Source organism: Symsagittifera roscoffensis, chromosome 3 (assembly GCF_963678635.1).
Source record: "Symsagittifera roscoffensis chromosome 3, txSymRosc1.1, whole genome shotgun sequence".
NCBI lineage: Eukaryota > Metazoa > Xenacoelomorpha > Acoela > Convolutidae > Symsagittifera > Symsagittifera roscoffensis.
Genome location: NC_087064.1, coordinates 34,038,298 through 34,056,028, shown reverse-complemented (window position 1 = coordinate 34,056,028; position 17,731 = coordinate 34,038,298). Strand labels below are relative to the sequence as shown.

At 36.0% G+C, this 17,731-nt stretch overlaps 1 protein-coding gene across 6 annotated transcripts; it reads right to left on the bottom strand.

The window, feature by feature from the left end:
• Window positions 1-7,476: 7,476 nt before the first annotated feature.
• On the bottom strand, window positions 7,477-15,660 carry LOC134842152 (uncharacterized). Of its 6 annotated transcripts, none has more exons than XM_063858359.1 (3): window positions 12,677-15,660; window positions 10,544-11,920; window positions 7,477-7,864 (listed from the first exon to the last, which is right to left on the bottom strand). In XM_063858359.1, the coding sequence occupies exons 2-3, from the start codon at window positions 10,797-10,799 to the stop codon at window positions 7,602-7,604; spliced, it is 519 nt and encodes a 172-aa protein (XP_063714429.1). In that variant the 5' UTR covers window positions 10,800-11,920; window positions 12,677-15,660; the 3' UTR covers window positions 7,477-7,601. The 6 variants fall into 6 exon arrangements, with proteins under 6 accessions (XP_063714429.1, XP_063714431.1, XP_063714432.1 ...); XM_063858361.1 differs by having other exon boundaries at window positions 10,544-11,890; window positions 12,707-15,660; XM_063858362.1 differs by having other exon boundaries at window positions 10,544-11,890; window positions 12,715-15,660.
• Between the last annotated feature and the right edge of the window lie 2,071 nt (window positions 15,661-17,731).

Here is a 17,731-nt window from a genome sequence, read left to right as displayed (position 1 = left end):
CGTAACCGTTTTTCACTCGTCGATTAGTATCAATGACTCTGAGCAACGGTGCTTTGGTGTCACCCACAATCTGATAATGGATTATATCCAAGTAGATAAACATCATTTGGGTTCCAGCAGAGATATCGACAGGGTAGTCGGAAATGAAGTTTTGCGATGTGAGAGTGCTATGGATATGACTGGATTCTTTATAGCCGATATGGTAGCCCGTTCCATCTCTTATACCTTTGAAACCCAAAATACTAGGAATTTGTGGGCTCTCAAAGGTAATGCCTTCCCAATAATGCATCCAAATTGAAAGATGTTTGGTAATGGGGTCGATGCTATAAGTGAAATTATCAAGATCAACCTTCCGATTGATTTCGTTGAATAATTTCTCGATTTCGCCATATTCACCCTTTGTTATTTCAGTTTTCTCTCCATCATATGGTCTAGATATTTTATCTTTTGCCACTTTAAGACTTGCTCTAACTTTGTCTTTTTTATAGTACACTATTTTAGTATCTGTTACATTGTTAAAATGAGTGGGAAACGTTATTTCTGACAATGCAACTCTCCATTCGCCTTGCAGATCGATATCTTCACTCAGCAGGTTTTTAAAACTCGCTAGTGAGTTGTCAATGAAGATATTCATTGAGGCTGATGACACCAATGTAATACTAAAGGAATCTTTGTCACCTCCAAAGTTGCTAGACATTGTTTAGCTTGACCCTTCCTTTTCCAATACTCTGATTAGTTCGGGCTCATAAAATTTACCCTCTATTGGTTCTCTATCAGCGTCGATAAGATTATAAGTCGGTGGGTTCCTTGTTGGTATGTCAAATATTTCAAAAACTTCGTCAGTGAAGGATTGTTTATAACCTTTTCGAAAAGGGATGTCAATTTTTGCTATTCTCACAAAATCGCCAACGTAGAGCTTTGGTCGGCGAACCAGTTTCAATGATTGTTCCGCTCTTAATGAAATTAGACGTGGAACATCCTTTTTTGTCACTTTATTGGGGGCTAATTTGATGACGCGGTTTGTTCTCGAATTTATTGTGTTGACAAAGTCTTGAAGCTTATCGATGTAAGAGTAGGTCCATTTGTCCTCCAAATACTTATAAATCAAACTTTTTAGTGATCGGATGTTCCTCTCGGCGAAAGCGGACTTCTTTTCACTCTCTGTTGTATATGTCTTGATACCCTTTTTCTCACATAAAGTTTTGAATGACCCCTTGAACTCGGTGCCTTTATCTACCCAGACTTTTTTCGGTTTCTCTGTCTTTATCATTTGATTGAACGCTTCTGCAGTTGTTGTGGCATACTTTGATTTCAGTGGCTGCACGCGAAGATAACGGGACATGCAATCTACTGCAACTAAAAGATATTTGATATCTTTGTTGTATTTTGCTAGTTTATCAACATATGCCAAATCGATTGACCATATTTCGTTTATGTCATAAACTATCACTTTAAGCCTAGCTATTTTGCGGCGAACTGTTCGGTATTTTGTATAAGATGGTTCTGTATGTAAAAAATGTTTAACTTTTTGTCTTGGTATGACCGTTGTAGCCTTCAAAGTTTTAACACTACCGAACAATGCTGGACCTTTATCTGTGTAACTCTTTTTCAAAAGTTTTTCCTCAGTTGGTGTAGGTTTCCCATCTTTTACTTTTTGTCTCCGTCTTTTCTGACGTTGAAGAATCTGAATCGTTATAGGGCGTACCGTACGATTCACTGTCGTCTTCGTCTTTCTCTCTTTCTTTGACTCTTTCCGTGGTGGCTTTCTTTCTTGTTTTGAGTCGTTTGGTTTGTTTTGAACTTGATGATGGCTTACTACTGTCGAGGGTTTTTGTTTTGCCCGAGGTTGACGGAGATTTGGTTGGACTTTTGGTTTTTCGTTGGGCCTGTTCTTTAATCTTTGACTGAACCGCGTGTTTGGCATACTTGTTAATAACAGACTCTTCGGTAAGTTCGAGAGCGGATAAAATCATTATGTAAGCAGGGTTGTGTAGTATTTTAGTTTGCTGTTGTATATCATACAAAAATGATGCTGCTTTGAGACCGGTTGGTACATTGTCAACATAAATTGTTTCATCCATGGCGTTTATTGAGACTCGAGTTGAGCTTTTGATAACCTCCAGGATATTTTTAGCTCTCGTGAATTTTTTATCCTCCATTATTTGCAATTGTAATAGAATGCGTTCATAGTTTATTTTATTATCCTTTCGCTCCTTCTCATCCACAATCCGCTTCTCCTCTTCCTCCCCACCTTCCTGATATTGATTAGTCTCATCTTCTGTAAGAAGTCCTGTTGATTGTTCCCCAGGGTCAACAATAGGCGTTGAGGGAGGTGTTGGGGGAAGGGGTAGTGGAAGAGTTTCAGTCGATACTGAGTTATGCTTCGTGGGTATTAGAGGTCTCATGCGGTTCAAGTAAGATAACTGGGGCTTTTTGTGTTTAATTGAACTGTTAAACAGCACTTGTGATGCATGCGGTTGCTCACGGATATATGTATGTTTTGGAATTAAAACAAACTCTTCTGCTGCCATGTTTTATGCTGATGGTAAGTATCTGTTGCAGAAGTAAAGTATCAGTCTGATCAAGTTGAAACCTTGTTTCGTTAGAATAATTGCTCGTTTTCGTTCAAGTTTTGTTTTTCGGCTGATTAAAAGTTTGTATGCCTTTTCGAAATTTTCAATGTTTGGAATATTAACAGATACATTGCCATTGACTACATTGAGCAAACATTCACATATAACTGAAATAACTTGAGGATTTGTTGTTTTTCTAATGAAGCTTCGGAGCTGGCTGGGATTCAATTGTACCATGTGCTGCAGAATAGATAATTTTTTCGCGTTCATTTGTGAGAGGTGTAACCTCTGCCTGATTTATTGGTAAGTAAAAAATTGAGGGACCAGGTGGTGTAATGTTTGAACAATATCTCAAACAATCGGATGTACGCGGATCCAAGTCGATTAAAAGATGACCGTATGTGTCTTTTGTAGCGAGCTGATAACAGTGTCTCAAAAATTTAGTGTTGTTCAATTGTCTTCCAAGATGATCAAGTTGCTGAATATCACGAGGTGATTTGAACAGAATGATGTGTGATGTGTTTAAATCAATTGTTCGAGACCATCTGCTTTGTTGGAACAAATTATGTTTAACATATATTACATCTAGTCCTCGGTGTCTTCCTGCTGTTGCAAGTTTGACAAAGTCTTTATCGTTATAGATTTCTTCGCATGAATCATCAAAAACTAGAAGAACGTTTTCAAGGTTTCGCAAACTGTCAAAGCCATTGAATTTTATGAAAGTTAGATCAATGCTGTGGGTATTGGATTTTTCACTATAAAGAGGATGAATCTCTTTGTAAAAGTATAAGGCTCTTTGAAATTTGGGATAAAATGTTTTTCCTTTCAACAATTTGAATATCAGCTCTGTTTTTCCAGAACCCGAGGGGCCCACGATGGCTAAAAAAAGTCTCGTAGATGTATCAATAACTTTATTCATATTCTTGGATTTGGTAATACATAACCAACTAAACCCGATAAAATTGAAAACCAAACTGAGGTTTCTTCACAAGTTAACTGCGTTAATGAAAGTTTAAAAATACAAAAAGCCAATAAAATCAGAATTAACACCATTTGTGACATGAAAACTACTTCAGACCGTGGTACATTCACGTTATTGCAAAATTTCCATGATTTTTTCTCCATATGATTTTCGTCATACACAAAATCGGTAACTATAGTTCCATCAGTCTCGTCAACTACTGTGTCATTCATTTCAATTTCCCTACCGCTTTCCCTCACTCTCGAACTTGCAGAATGAAAAATATATATCATATTTAAAAAAAATTAATTAAGCATCTGAACAGTAATAAATTTCATATCGTGTATAACCTGTATAGACACTCGGTTTATTATCATCATCAAAATCATAGTGCATTTCCAAAACATAATTGGCTGGGACATGATCAGTTTTGGCATGATACACAATTTTCTTCACAAATCTTCTCTTATTATTTTTTGAATCTCATTGGGTAGTTCACTGCTGGTTAGATCCATTTGAACTCCTGGTTGACGTTTGGGCACTAAGACTAGCTTGGGAAGACAAAGACCGCGCTTGCTGGGTAACATTACTGATGTATTTGAATCGTTGAAAGTAGATGAATTGGTCAATCACGGGGAAGAACCTCCTCAAAGTGCACAACTCTTCTTCAGAAAGTGTAACTTGTTCTTTTCGTTGAACTACTTGGCCTCTACAATCAATGCGTTCAATCCTGGTCAATGAAATCTTTATGTTACTTTCTGGTGTCATCCAAGCACAAAGAACTGAATTTGGAGATATGTATGTCTCCACTTTCCCCTGACGCTCGTTGTTGACACTCATTTTTCAACCAATCAAAGAACGCTTTCGACTTTTTTAATGCACAATGATTTTTAGAGTTATGGTGCGGTAGGTGTTTGTTACAATTCACAAAATTCTTGAAATATAATTGTTCGACTCGTGGACAGCCCAAATCGTCAAGATTCACAACTTTACGGTCTAAGTATTTGGATAAAAAATCAGCTTTTTCTTTTCCTTTGGCGTAGAATACAGCATTGGGGTTTCTTAAGACAAAACTTTGAATGATTTGGTTCAAATTCAGGTATAAATAATCACCGCTATCCCAATGAAGTCCGTGCAAATAATTTGTCAGCCAGTTGTAGGCTTTTTGTTCAGATTTTGGAAGGGAATTGAAATTAACTGGAGGTAGAAAAACTAGGGAATCACTGTAGTCGGAAGTTGTTATAGCTAATTCTTTTACTATAAATGTGTTTTTCTGGTGTCGAAATCCCTCAAAATCCACCACAACTGATTTTTCCTTCAGCATTCTAATAAATGGTAGAGTTTCGGTTTTTTCAGTTTGATATACAAACAAAACGTAATTCCACTCAAGTGACCAATCAAACTACTGTTGCATTTCCATGGTAAAACATAGCAGTATGTGGGACCAGTGTTATAAACTTCGCGGACAAAACCGGCGGCATCGTGTAAAATAGCATGCATTCGTAAAATTTTCGAATCATTTAAATATTTATCCAAAGAAGAATTGTCTATACCGATCAGACCCCCATAGGGTCTCAACTTGATAGCAACATCGTAATTTATATCATTAGTAGTTGAGAAGAAGAACAGTGAACATGCAGCTAGGAAATAATTTCGACGGTTGGTGTTTTCCGGATAGGTTTTTTTCAAAGTAATAAAAATTTCATGAATAATTTCCAAGTCTTTTGAAGTAACTCTACGTTTTTCCAATTTCATTTTTTTAAAATTTTTCCAGCACTTCTCCGACATGCTGAATTTCAAGCCAGTGGAAATGAAAGTAACCTTCTAGATACCACTTACTCACTCCTATTTCTAACTAATGATTTCAACCTATTTTCATGTGTTTAGATGGATATTCCCCTTGGTGGTCTCCACGAGTCACCCATTGATTTGCCTTATGTGGGACCTGGAACTCACGAAGGCAAAAATATCTTTGGTGTGACCGTAGAGTTTACCCCGGCCACCACTGCAGCGAATTTTAAGCTGCATTACATTGAGGTTGCATTTGAGAAAAAGGAGGGCATATTTGAATATGTGTGTGTTGATGTGGGGAGCATGGAAAATTTCTGGCTGTGCGAGTCTCTGGGTGCGGGATTCGAGAGTACTGAGTGGCGCTTCAAATTTCAAATGGAGCGTCTAGTCAGTATTCTTCATGTCCCTTGGTCGGATCCCGAAGACGACATGCGGATGTGGCCGTAAACCCTTCCTCTGCTCTCCTATCCGTACTCTTGTTAACATTCCGTTTTTATTTTATTTTTTCTTTTTTTTTATATGTTACTTTATCTATTATTTATCAAGTCCTCTTTACCTTCTTACCCTCTTATTATTTGTCACGTCCTTCCTCCTTCTCAAGCAGGTCAGTTTTTTAATGGGGTCTCAAACTTATTTAGTTGAACAGTGGGAAAGTTTGGAAGGGATTAAATTTAACCACCGCGCGAAAATAAATACCAAAGTATTTTGTCTGTCGGGTGTCCTTAGAGAGGGGTCTTTTTATTTCGGGCAGGGTACTTTGGGGTCTTTAAAAAAGATGGGTCCTTTTGGACCCTACTTTTGGTAGGACCCCAAAGACCCCTACCGTCGAAAAGACCCCCCCCCCCCCTAAGGACACACGGCGGATTACAATACTACTTAACTTTTCGACTAAAACCGCTGGCCGATTTGTTTTTTTTTACTTAGACTGTCGAATATGCCTTAATTCTAATTTTTTTCAGATCCTTTTATCACATGATGCATAAAAACCAACGCTAAATTGAAAAAAAAAAATCATGAAAAAGTTTTAGGTATTTTCTATGAATACGGTCGGAACATTCTGTGCTACATGCACAGCAACCGGCTATACTTGTTGTAAGACACGATTCATATACAGACTTCACAATCTATAAACTTAGGAATATAGCCAACTGACAAAGTCTCAAGCTAACAAAACATAGATTTTTTTACCAGAATTTAACAACTTTCGAAAGAAAATACGATATTTTAAAGTTCTTTGAGTTCCATGATACTAAGATTGACAATATTGACAATATTGACCCAATTAGAGAAAACTAGATCAAAAGATAAATTTTCTTCGACGGTGAATTTTGAAAGCTTACCTTTGCAGCCCCATTTGCAATTTCGTTATTAGAGGACGTCATTTGCCTTCATTTTCAAACCGCGAAAAAAGCTAACTTAAACGTGAACAAGTTTTAAGACTTTTCAAGAAAAAAACACGACCTCTAACTCATAATTTACTACGTTTATTATCAGTTAATACACTGGTATCTGTTAGGTGGGAAAGAGGCAATGTAGCAACGGACAAAAAGCGAATCGACTTAAAACATACTACTTCAAATTAAAATGTGATCATCAGATGACGAGAAAACAATTAGTCACCTTTGGCAGAGGGTGAAAGCAAAATTGTTCCGATCAATAGATTTTGGTATTAAAACAATTTAATTGCAAATATTAATTTAGCTTAAATTGAGTTCTGGTCTCAAATAAGGTGATTTTCGCTGGTCGCAATTTTGTCACCTTGTTTTTTTGAAAGCACCTTTAGTGGACATAAAAATAAAACTCCATTTTTCACTGAATTCAACAAAAATATGAAATAAAATTGAATTTGACACAGGTGAAGCTGTACTTCGCAAACCAAGCAAAAAAAATTAAGAAGATCAAAAATTGAAATAAGAAAATAACAGACAAATCTTGAAAATGACAACTTTTACTATGTACCGGAAACAGACCACCGGCCTGAAGATTAAAGGTCTGAAACCCTCGCATCTGCACCATAGCTGCTCCAAACTATGCACACTAGACATTTAAAAAGCCGATAGAACATATGCTATTAAATTACCAATGGTAAACAGCAAAAGTGCCATCAAATGAGCATTTTCATTGCGATTTTTATTTGAAAAATTGGTTAATTTTATAGCAATCTGCTCTCTAGCTCGCTTTCATAAAAACTAAAACCTCGTCAAAATACAATTAAAGCTAAAATTGGATCCAAACTGAAATTCAAATATATTCTCCATTAACCAAAACTGAATTAATTAATCAATTGTCTGTTCAGACAGGGTGAGCACTCTTAAATTAAAGTGTTCTGAGATATCACAGAGCGGATCGGCTAAAAATGACATGCATTGGTATGCACCAGTATGGACTTCAGAGATGTTGTAGAATGTGAGGTTGTTTGACGCTTTTCTGAGTGCCGTATACTGCATGTAAACTTCGTCATCCTTGAACCACTGCCAATATGCAGGTGCATTGGCTCTGCAGGTGAAGGTCAGATTTGATCCCTTGGCTATCGGAATTTCTGAATAACAAAAATTAATTCAAATATTTTTCGCAATAGATTCCGAAAACTCAATAGGAAAACCCTACTCAAACAGGGCATGCGAAGCTTCGCCTTTTTTTCTATACAAAGATTAGATAATACAATGTAAATGCATTTGTAAAAACAGCTTTTGTAAACAATACATCCTTTTTGTTCACCTTGCCCTTACCCAATATACAACCAGAAATATCCTAGTGCTATGCTAGAGTAGATTCCAACCACGGTTTATTCGAAAAACTGATTTAAGAAAACTGTTAAGAGAGGAAAGACTCTTGAATACTTCGTCAAAAAGTGATCGTAACCATTTCCAATACAAAACAAAGCCGACAGACAGTTGGTAAGGTATCAAGGGAGATCGAAATGATTCAACTAACAATCGCCTTGGAGCTCTTTGAATTTCAAAATCTTTCATGATTGAAATTTTTTTGAAACGGATGCGAAGCGGAGCTTCGTGCCACTTGTGATGAAACAAATGAAGCTTCACAAGATAGCCGACAACACTAAAACGACAAATGCAGCCATTAAAAAGGACACTGAGTAAAAATTCGAAAATTTTACCGACATATAGGAGAGCGATAAGAAAACAGCTGATTATTTTTTTTGACAATTTCGAAGAAAAAATATCTCCCGAAACAACATAGCATAGTAGCTAGCTGAAAGAAACTAAGACAAAACTTAGGTAGACACTTGAGTAACTAAGCAAAAACACTTAGGTGGACTCCCATTTACCCGAGAAAAAAATGACCACAAAAAGATTTTTTGAATTTCCAAACGTATTTTCACTTTTCAAACGACTTAACATGAGACAACTAAACCAAGACGTTTACACCGAAAAAATTAATACAAAAAATTCTAAAAGTATACAAAACCTTGAAACTGAGTTACTAGAGCCATAACAAATGCTCGAAATTATCATCTAAAATAGTTCAAATAGTCCCAAAAACGATTTTTTGAAAGCAAATAATTTCTCGAGCAGAAAAAAATACACGCCTTACCTGGACTCGAAGATCAAGCTTTCAGTTTCCTAAGCATGGGCGTTACAAGTTAGGTTGAGCGGCAGAAAAAAATCATCAAAATTGAATTTAATATACTTACACAGAGGCGAAGCTGCGCTTCACAAACTCTTGCGAGAACACGACCAAAAAGCAGCTCCATCAAGTGATATAAGAGAAAGTAAAATTAAGCATCGAATTAGCAAAAACTCGGCTACATGTAGAATTCGAATCTGAGATCTACTGCAATCAAGAGATTTTGAGTCTCACGCACTATCCACTCAAGCTTAACAACCGACAAACACTAGTCATGAATAAAGCAGCTAAATATGCTAATAAAATGCCAAACCAATTCAGCAAAAGTGGCACCAAAAAAATTAGATTCAATTTTGCAAGTAATAATTTGGAAAATAACAAACCGAAGCCATCCACACTAACTTTGCATGTAACAAATCGCAAAGCACAAAACCACATTAAGTATGAATTATGCATTTCAAAAAAATGCGAGATATATTAAGTTAGGAAATTTCTGAAATCGAGTTTTCATTATTTTTATGTTAATGGAAACTAACTATTTTTTTTCGGTTCATTTGATTAACTAAAAATGCATCAACTGTCTTAATTTATTATTATTCGTATGACAAAGCACATGCTATGAAAAAGGTATAAAGGTGCCCCAAAAGTGGCACTAAAAATTGTATTCAAAATTTAGATTGAAAAAAAGATGGATCGTACTAATACACTGGCTTCGCAAGTGTAAATATAAACCAAGGTACCAATGTGGGATCGAAAAATTTCATCACATGGAAAAATAAAAAATTTCATAATTTTGTCTCGATTCATTTTCAATTTGCGGAAAACACGTCTGGTACTAATAGTTTAGGAGCGATTTTTTTTAAAATTCGTTTCGCATTTCTTCAAGCTTTTACATCGACAGTAGGTAAATGATCTCAGCTACCCTCTATGAAAGTATTCATATTCGGTTTCAAGAACTTCCAGTTTTATTACGGGCCTGAAAGTGCCAACTTTCGCCATCTGCGGCGGGTTGGCAATGGCGTGACATTGTAAGACCCTCGAGATTAAGACATTTGTCACACAAAACAATTCAATTTTCTTGTTGAAAAGGTTTCAAATCGCATAATCAATGCTATTTTGCTTTTTCGACAAAAAGTTCTTTCCCCAGTGAAGCCTTCAGCTAATGGCGGAAACAGGCAATTTCAGAACCGGTTTAAACTAACAAAATCTTAAAACCAAGTATTAAACTTTGATAGAGGAAAGCTGAGATCATTTTCCCAAGGTCGATGTGAAAATGTATTGAAAGTCCTTGAAAAAAAAGTCCTTGGAATTAGGCATTTCCAAGGGTAAAAAACAAATTTTGCATTTTTTGTCCAGTAGTGTATTTGAAATTGAGCTATGCTGTTATCACATCTTACGTTAAGAAAAACACCGAGTACAAAGTTACTCTCTAGTTCATGATCGATACAACAACCGAGCAGCCTTTCTAAATTGTTGAGCAAATTGCTTTGAATTGTCGTCACAAGGCTTAAGTTAAAATATCAAATCTGTCTTTCAAACCAATTTTTTCTTGATGCATCCTAGCCTACTCAAATAATTAAGATTGAAAAATTCGAGGAAAAAATGTTCTGCGGGTGTAATGTGAGCTGACCTTGTGGTGTTTGGATGATGCTAACTGGTCCAGCCGATATGTTGCGACACTCTCCCGGACCGAGGAAGGGCGTCTTGTAGAGGCTGTCCCCCACCTTGTAGTAATCGTACACCAAAATGATCACAGAAGGGGCCAGAAGGAGGATCACACAGCAACATGCAACTAGTTCGAAATCCAGACGTCTGTAGCACCCTCTTAGGGGAAGTCCAGAGTAGTGGGCATTAGCATTTCCGCCAGACAGAACGGCAGTCTGCATTGTTGAGTATCGATTCCAAGGGGAATCCGGTGAAAATCAAGTCCGGTAAAAAGTAAGTGATAATCCGGAAAAAGTGAAGATCAAAAAAGGCCAGACCAAAAAAAACAGTCTGAACCGGATGTGAAAAATAAGGCACTGATGTCAGTCTGATGCTTACATACAATGAAAGCTGAACAAAAAATTAAAATTTGAACAAAGAGAAGGCGAAAGGAAGCTAGAACTTCAATAATAGTTAAAACTGTATACTACAATCTACGTTCAGGATATCCATTTTTAATCTATCATTACTTTGCCACATCAAGCTATATTTTGATATTTATTGGATTTTTGCAGTGAAATTAGAAATATACCGTAACAAAGAACTTGTTTGTTTACGAGCAGACAGGTCATTTGATGATCAATCGGATTATTTGCAGCTTATCCAATGTATGGTGAATACCATACTGGGAGCAGTCGCCTCGTTATTAGTTTTTGATCCTGCGGAAAAGGAAGCGTCAAGAAAGGGAAACTCGGGGGCGAAGTAATAGTTGGTTATCTTTGTTTGGGTCCCCGGGTAGTTACAAATAACACTAATAAAATGGGGCCTCCCGGGGAAATGACATCAAAATCACCATTCATTCACGACCAGTGAAAGGAAAGTAAGTGTGTTAGAAGAATCAAATCAAATAACTTGGTTAAAATGGGAACCTGTCTTGCTGATTTATTAGACCGCTAAGTTAGTAAAAGCAAAGAGAGGGTAATAATAGGAGCGAGGTAATGATAAATAAATCGCATTCTTCACCTCAGCTTGCCTGATGCTAATAACTTATCAGCCCTGACGATGATGCTAACTTATAAGCCTCACTTTACTTTTGTGTATCTACATCTACCATCAGAGTTCATGTTTGATAAAAATAACGATAATCTACATCAAAATACGAAGTGAATGGCGTGGAAAAATAGCCCAAGTGATGAAAATTGATTGCTAATCACTAAAGGGAATAGACTTCTGGATCGAATAAAAGGTGGAACAGCACGGCTCACTTTTCACCTCATTTTCAGTTTCAATTCTATCGGGGAAAAGTCAAGTCAATTTCTACTAATCTAATTTGCTGATACGTCCAAGGGTAAATAATTCCACCCTTGAGCGAAAAAAATATGTTACACCACAATGCAAAGCCCAAAATTATGCCCACTTTTCGAGTTTTTTGAAGGACGGCCTCGAGCTTAAGGGTAAAAGGTGCAAAGTTTTGGCAGTTACTAGCGGCGGTCTTATTGTCACTCTACTATTTCCTAGAGATTTATGCTGGCTACAATTGTGCGACCTTGCGTTTAGTTGTTGATTACAAACAAATTTGAAGCTTTCAGTTCTTTGGTGGAAATAAACGTATCCCACGCATGCGTACCAACTTAATAATTCTCAAGTTTGATTACCTTATACTACTTCCGGGTTATTAAGTTTCATTCACGAGGTGACAGAATAATTTGAAATGCACACCTGAACAAATGAGAAGTGATATACGCAAAAACAACCCAATGTGCAACCGCTGTTTTCAAAGATTAACAACGGGATTTCTTTAAGACACTTCAACTGGAAACGGAAACAAAACCAATCAGTTATTTATTATCAATACTCAACACTTTCGCAGAATGAATGCGAGTTTTTTTCGACTATTTTTTTTCTTAACGGTATTGCCCCGTTTGAAATTAAAACAATTTAAGTGTCAAGGTACACACCAAAACTTTCTCCACTCGCATTTCCAACCACCAAAAAATGTGAATACACTCGCAAGTTTTGCTAATTTATTCCCGAATGAAAAAATACTCAAAAGGGTTGCTTTTGTTTACTATTACTTGGATGGGTAGGGAAATAGCTTATAATGTATATTAATATCGACCAGTAAGGTGATGATAAGAATACACATCACAAGTGTACAAAGGTGGAAGTATATGCTTCTTGGGTCAAAAAAGAACTGAGGGTAAATAATAAAAGAGATATTATTTGTAACGGTTTGCAGAACTTCTTTATTCTCCAGAGAGCAAAATGAATGCGTGAGTTGTTTATAACTTGCAATGCGATGTGGATAAGATGAAGTGTTTGTATTAAAGAACAATATTTTTATAGACGCCAAATTTGATCATTTTGCAACCGAATGAACTATCGTCTTCCTTCAGCCAAGCTAATCAATATTTAATTTTCAGTGGGTATAAACCTCGATTCGCCGCCGACGTCCAGCTCTTGAATCCAATACACAATTTCCTGATTTAGCTCGTTCAGCTTCAATTAAACTTTTTGTAAAGAGCATTTATCACCGTAATGTGAGCCATGTTAAAATAAAGCGAAGTTGTTTGATGAATGATATGTATGTTTGATTATGTACCATTTGTGGCCTGTGCATGTATTGCATTTAAAATTTCGGCTCTTTCACTATAAAAATAAAGTGAAAAGTATGTCTAATTGCAGCAGTCTCAGCCGGAGATAAAAATTTATGGAGCTTCTTAGGAGCTCATTCGGTTAATACAACAAATAAAATGTGCTGATATTGATGCCAGATGTCTGTTTTTAATTTTTATCCCTCTCCAGGCGAGCTATATAAACATGCCAGAACAACCAGAGCAAGACACAGTATTTCATTTCATAGGTATAATGAAAGTTTAAATCACACTTCCAGCGAACTAAGGTCGAATCTATGAAAGCTCGACGGTTTCGAATTTTTAAATTGTTATTTCTTTATTAAAACTGACTGTTATTTGCAACTTATGAAATTCGGACCACCGACGGTGGCGAGGATATTCGTCTTCGGTGGTCCGAATACCAAGGAATTTAAATATTGCAATTTTTTGAACTGGTTTTCTAAATTGCAAATTACAGTCAATTTCAATTAACAAACAAAAATTTTTAAATTCGAAACCGTCGAGCTTTGATATTAGAAGAATTAAAGCAGATTGGAAGAATTTTTGATCCGCTGATGAAGTTAAAAATTTTACGACCCTTTGGTTAAATGCTAACCTACATACTGTTGTAGGTTGCGAGTATGGTGTAAACATGGCATCTCAAAACTTTGTAGTTTTCGAGATATCGCAGTGTTTGGGATTTTTTTTTCTACTTTACTGGGAAAAAATAAGTCATTTTTTAAGCACCCTGTACCAAAATGAAGCCTATGTCTGGTTTAAAGCTGAGAGCCTGTCCTCAAGTCATGACCCTCAGTCAAGTATCTTAGTTTACCACAAGTCTTGAGAAAACTTTAAGAAAAAAATTTATCTTCTGTTATTATTTATTTGATTATTCGATATCAGTGAAGAAACATCCTAAGACACCAATAAACACTAAACAATTCCTATCATAAGATATACTGCAGTAACCATTTGAAAAAAAAAATGTTTCTAAACTAGTAATTTCTTATAGACTTCAAATGATTTTTCTTGTGAGGCGACAGTTTCTAACAGGCCTTCAATTTAAAACGGGTGACAATTTGTAACAAGCGACAAATTGTAACTGTAGACCAAGCTGGAAAAACTGATTCACGCGCAGTATTCCTCTGATACCCGATACAAGCGCAGCGGAGCAAGCGCATTCTACTTGCCAATGCCTTGTTACGAAACGTCGCTTGTTTCGAATTGTCGCCTGTAACGGAGTTTGGCCCTACCAATTTTTCTGACTCGAATAAATTGATAATCCTAACAAGACTGCTCGTATCAGGGTGAAGCCCGACTGCCTTTTAAGGTTTAAGGAGCAGTAATAACATGAAAAAATTCAATGAAATAAAACAATATGAAAAACTTTTTATTCTAAAATTTGAATTTTTTTAATGAAAATCATCCCCCACACGCCATATAAAGTACAAAAGGATAGATTTCGCTCCTTGTAACAATTATGGCAAATAAGCTTCTTTTAACCAATTTGGAACGATTTCTAAGACGGATCAACTCTCCGCTTACGCATTAATAGCGCGAAATATATCGCGCGTTAATTGTCCCAAATTGGCCAAAATAGCAATCTTTAAACCCCCGTAACTTTACGAAAAACGATCACAGATGAAATATCTTTTCAAACTTGAGCTCAGGACAACAATACCTTTGAACGATATAAAAACAATTCTGTCAAAATTGGCTAGTTAAAAAAGTCGACATTTGTCTGAAGAAAAAAAACCCACTCCGAGCACAAATATTCCGTTACTTTCGTATCGAAAGTCGGAACAATAACGTTCGACAATGAGTGAGCATATAGTATGTCCTTAGTCAATCCTCTCTACTTTATTCTCACTGAGAGATCTTTGGAGTTTTTATATATTAGCCATGTAACAACTAATTGTGTTAGCTTGTATTTATTAGAGAAATAGCTTTTCTTTCTTTAATACGTGCATTAGAGCCATATCAGTCATGTTTCGAGCTTCGATGACAAATTTTCAAAAAAGCAGTTTGAGACAAAGCATCCCGGTTGTCGCTGTTATGATTGTTTGGTGATTATCGATTCGGTGTTTACAAAACAAACCTGAAGCCTATGTAAAGCAAAAACACCTAAGGTTTATGAAAAGCACCGGTAGCTTATAGAAAGCAAAAAAAGAGACGAAAACTCGTATTTTAAGCATGAACAGGACCATCATAACAAAAGGAGCATTTCATTAGACCTTACTAGAAGTTTTAGGGATAATAGGACGCAAATTGGGAAAATATGCTGGCTGTTTGTTGATGTACAGGAGAGTCTGTGATAAGGTCGCTTCTGTTAATGTTAAAAATAAATAAATCTGACTTCTATGGACCTAATTTCTTTTTCGAATGTTTTTTTTATAATGCAAATCAGTGAAATAAACAATCCAATTCGAGCCGAATCACTAACTGAATGAATACAAATCACTTAGCTCCAGGGTGGGGGTTTAAAACATTTTTTATCCAATTATACAATAAAACATGTTTTAAACGTAAAAAACAAGTTTTTATTGAAAAATTTTTTATCCAATTATACAATAAAACATGTTTTAAACGTAAAAAACAAGTTTTTCTTTTAAAAATTCCTTTTTTTCTGCTACTGTCTTCAAATTTACTTAAAAGCAAAACATGAAATGAGTGATAGCGCTGTACAATCAATTCAACAAGTGAATTGTTTATTCAAAAAAGTAACTTTCCAGGCTTTTTATTTATTTAGTTGGTTTTGCAAGGACCCGTAGGTCATACCAAGGGTCGAACACTGCCGCTCTGAGCCATTTACTTTGTTTTAAACAGCTTAAAACAAAGTCCCCACCCTGCTTAGCTCTGAAAACTGAAATTAAAATTGATAGCCTTCGGCAGCTTGGATCAGCTCTTCATTCACCTTTAATTTTACGCCCCTTTCCCTTTCGTAAGTACGAAAGCTATTTAAAATTTTTGGTACTTCAAAGGACGAATCATGAGGCAACTAAACAGATATGCATCAGCCGATACCATTTAAGCAGAAAAGTAAAGAAAAGCGAAAAATATTAAGCGAAAAAAGAAAACTAAAAAGAAGAGTTGATTTACAACCAACAATAAAAATTCGAAACGAACGGCCATTTAAAATGCACACATGCTCAAAAATAATCCGTTGACAGGCATTCTGTTCTGTTGCCATGAGAATATCCGTGCTAACTGATTCAACTCATTTTGTTCATCTAGTTGTTAACCCGAAAAAAGTCTGGATTCCGGTTTGATAACGCTTGCGAATCGCAAGCGTAAAAAGGGCTACCTATGGCGAACTCCTGCAAACATTATCCCTCCTTTCGTGGCCATGCTACCCATCAAACATCTCCAAGAAACTACAATAAATTTCTGCCTAAACAAGTAGCACTACAGAATTAATTTTGACCCAAAAACTCACGGCTGTAGTGACTCGTAGACAGTTTATTTGACTCTCTTGAACCTAATTTACTGTCATTTCTGTTTTTAACTACCTACACAGTATCCGAGGAACGGGCTGGAGGTTTGTTGCACAAAGGACACTAAATTGAGCCCACGCAGCGTAACCAATTATCAAGAAAGTTTTCGTTTTTAAACGAACGTTTTCAGTTTTTTCAGTTACAAAAACTGAGAGAATATTCTTTGTTCAATTTAAGTCAATCACGCATTGTGGACCGTCTAGTTATTTTTTCAGATACGCTGATGTAATTCTTCGATAACACTAAAACAGAAGACTCAAATCAAAAGTACAAAAACACTTCAATCAATTTCATCGCAGAGGCAAAGCTGAGCTTCGTACCACTTGGGATACAAAACAAATAAGCCACTTAAAACCAGAAAAAATTCAAAAAAAAATATTCTATCAAAATGAATATAGCTAGTTTTGAAACTAATAACAAGCCAAGACAACAGAATACAAGTACAAGTTTCGCATCGAAACAAAATTAACCAAGCAGTAACAGAGCAAAAATTACCTAGCAGAAACCTTTTAAGCTGAAAAAAATTAACAAGACTTATACAAATTTATTAATTCCCGCTCATCTTCAACACACGCACTTTATTTGCCCGTCAAATTGAATAGTATGAAGCCGAAAACAAAGGAAAAAAAAACAAAAAAGCCGAAAAAAGTTATTTATTCAAAAAACCTTCAAAACACACAAAAAAAATTTTTTCTCTCCTCGAAAGGCACAATATGATGACACTCAGCCGATATATGCTGGACGAAACTTATTGAGCCGAACAAAATAAAAGTTATTTAAAGTTACTAAGTCTACTACTTTAAAGTTATTAAGTCCCCGTCGAAACACTACTTTAAAGTTATTAAGTCCCCGTCGAAACACACGCACTGAGAAAAACTTTTTCGCTCGTCGAACGAGGCAATATGCGGCCACAAAGCCAACATAAGAAAGGCCGAAACCTATCGAGCCAAAAAAAAGGAAAAAAAATTGAAAAAAAGTGCAATTTTAACCAATCGAGTTGGTAAAATTACAAACAACATTTACAATCTTTAGCCGTAAGTTAAAGCTTCAAGGAAATTAGTCCAG

Bases quoted from the DNA above. Each gene is read 5' to 3' on its own strand.
- LOC134842152 (XM_063858358.1), bottom strand. From the start codon at position 10,799: ATGCAGACTGCCGTTCTGTCTGGCGGAAATGCTAATGCCCACTACTCT. The intron at 7,865-10,543 runs GTCAGCTCACAT...TTTGTTATTCAG, and splicing joins CATCATCCAAACACCACAAG to AAATTCCGATAGCCAAGGGA.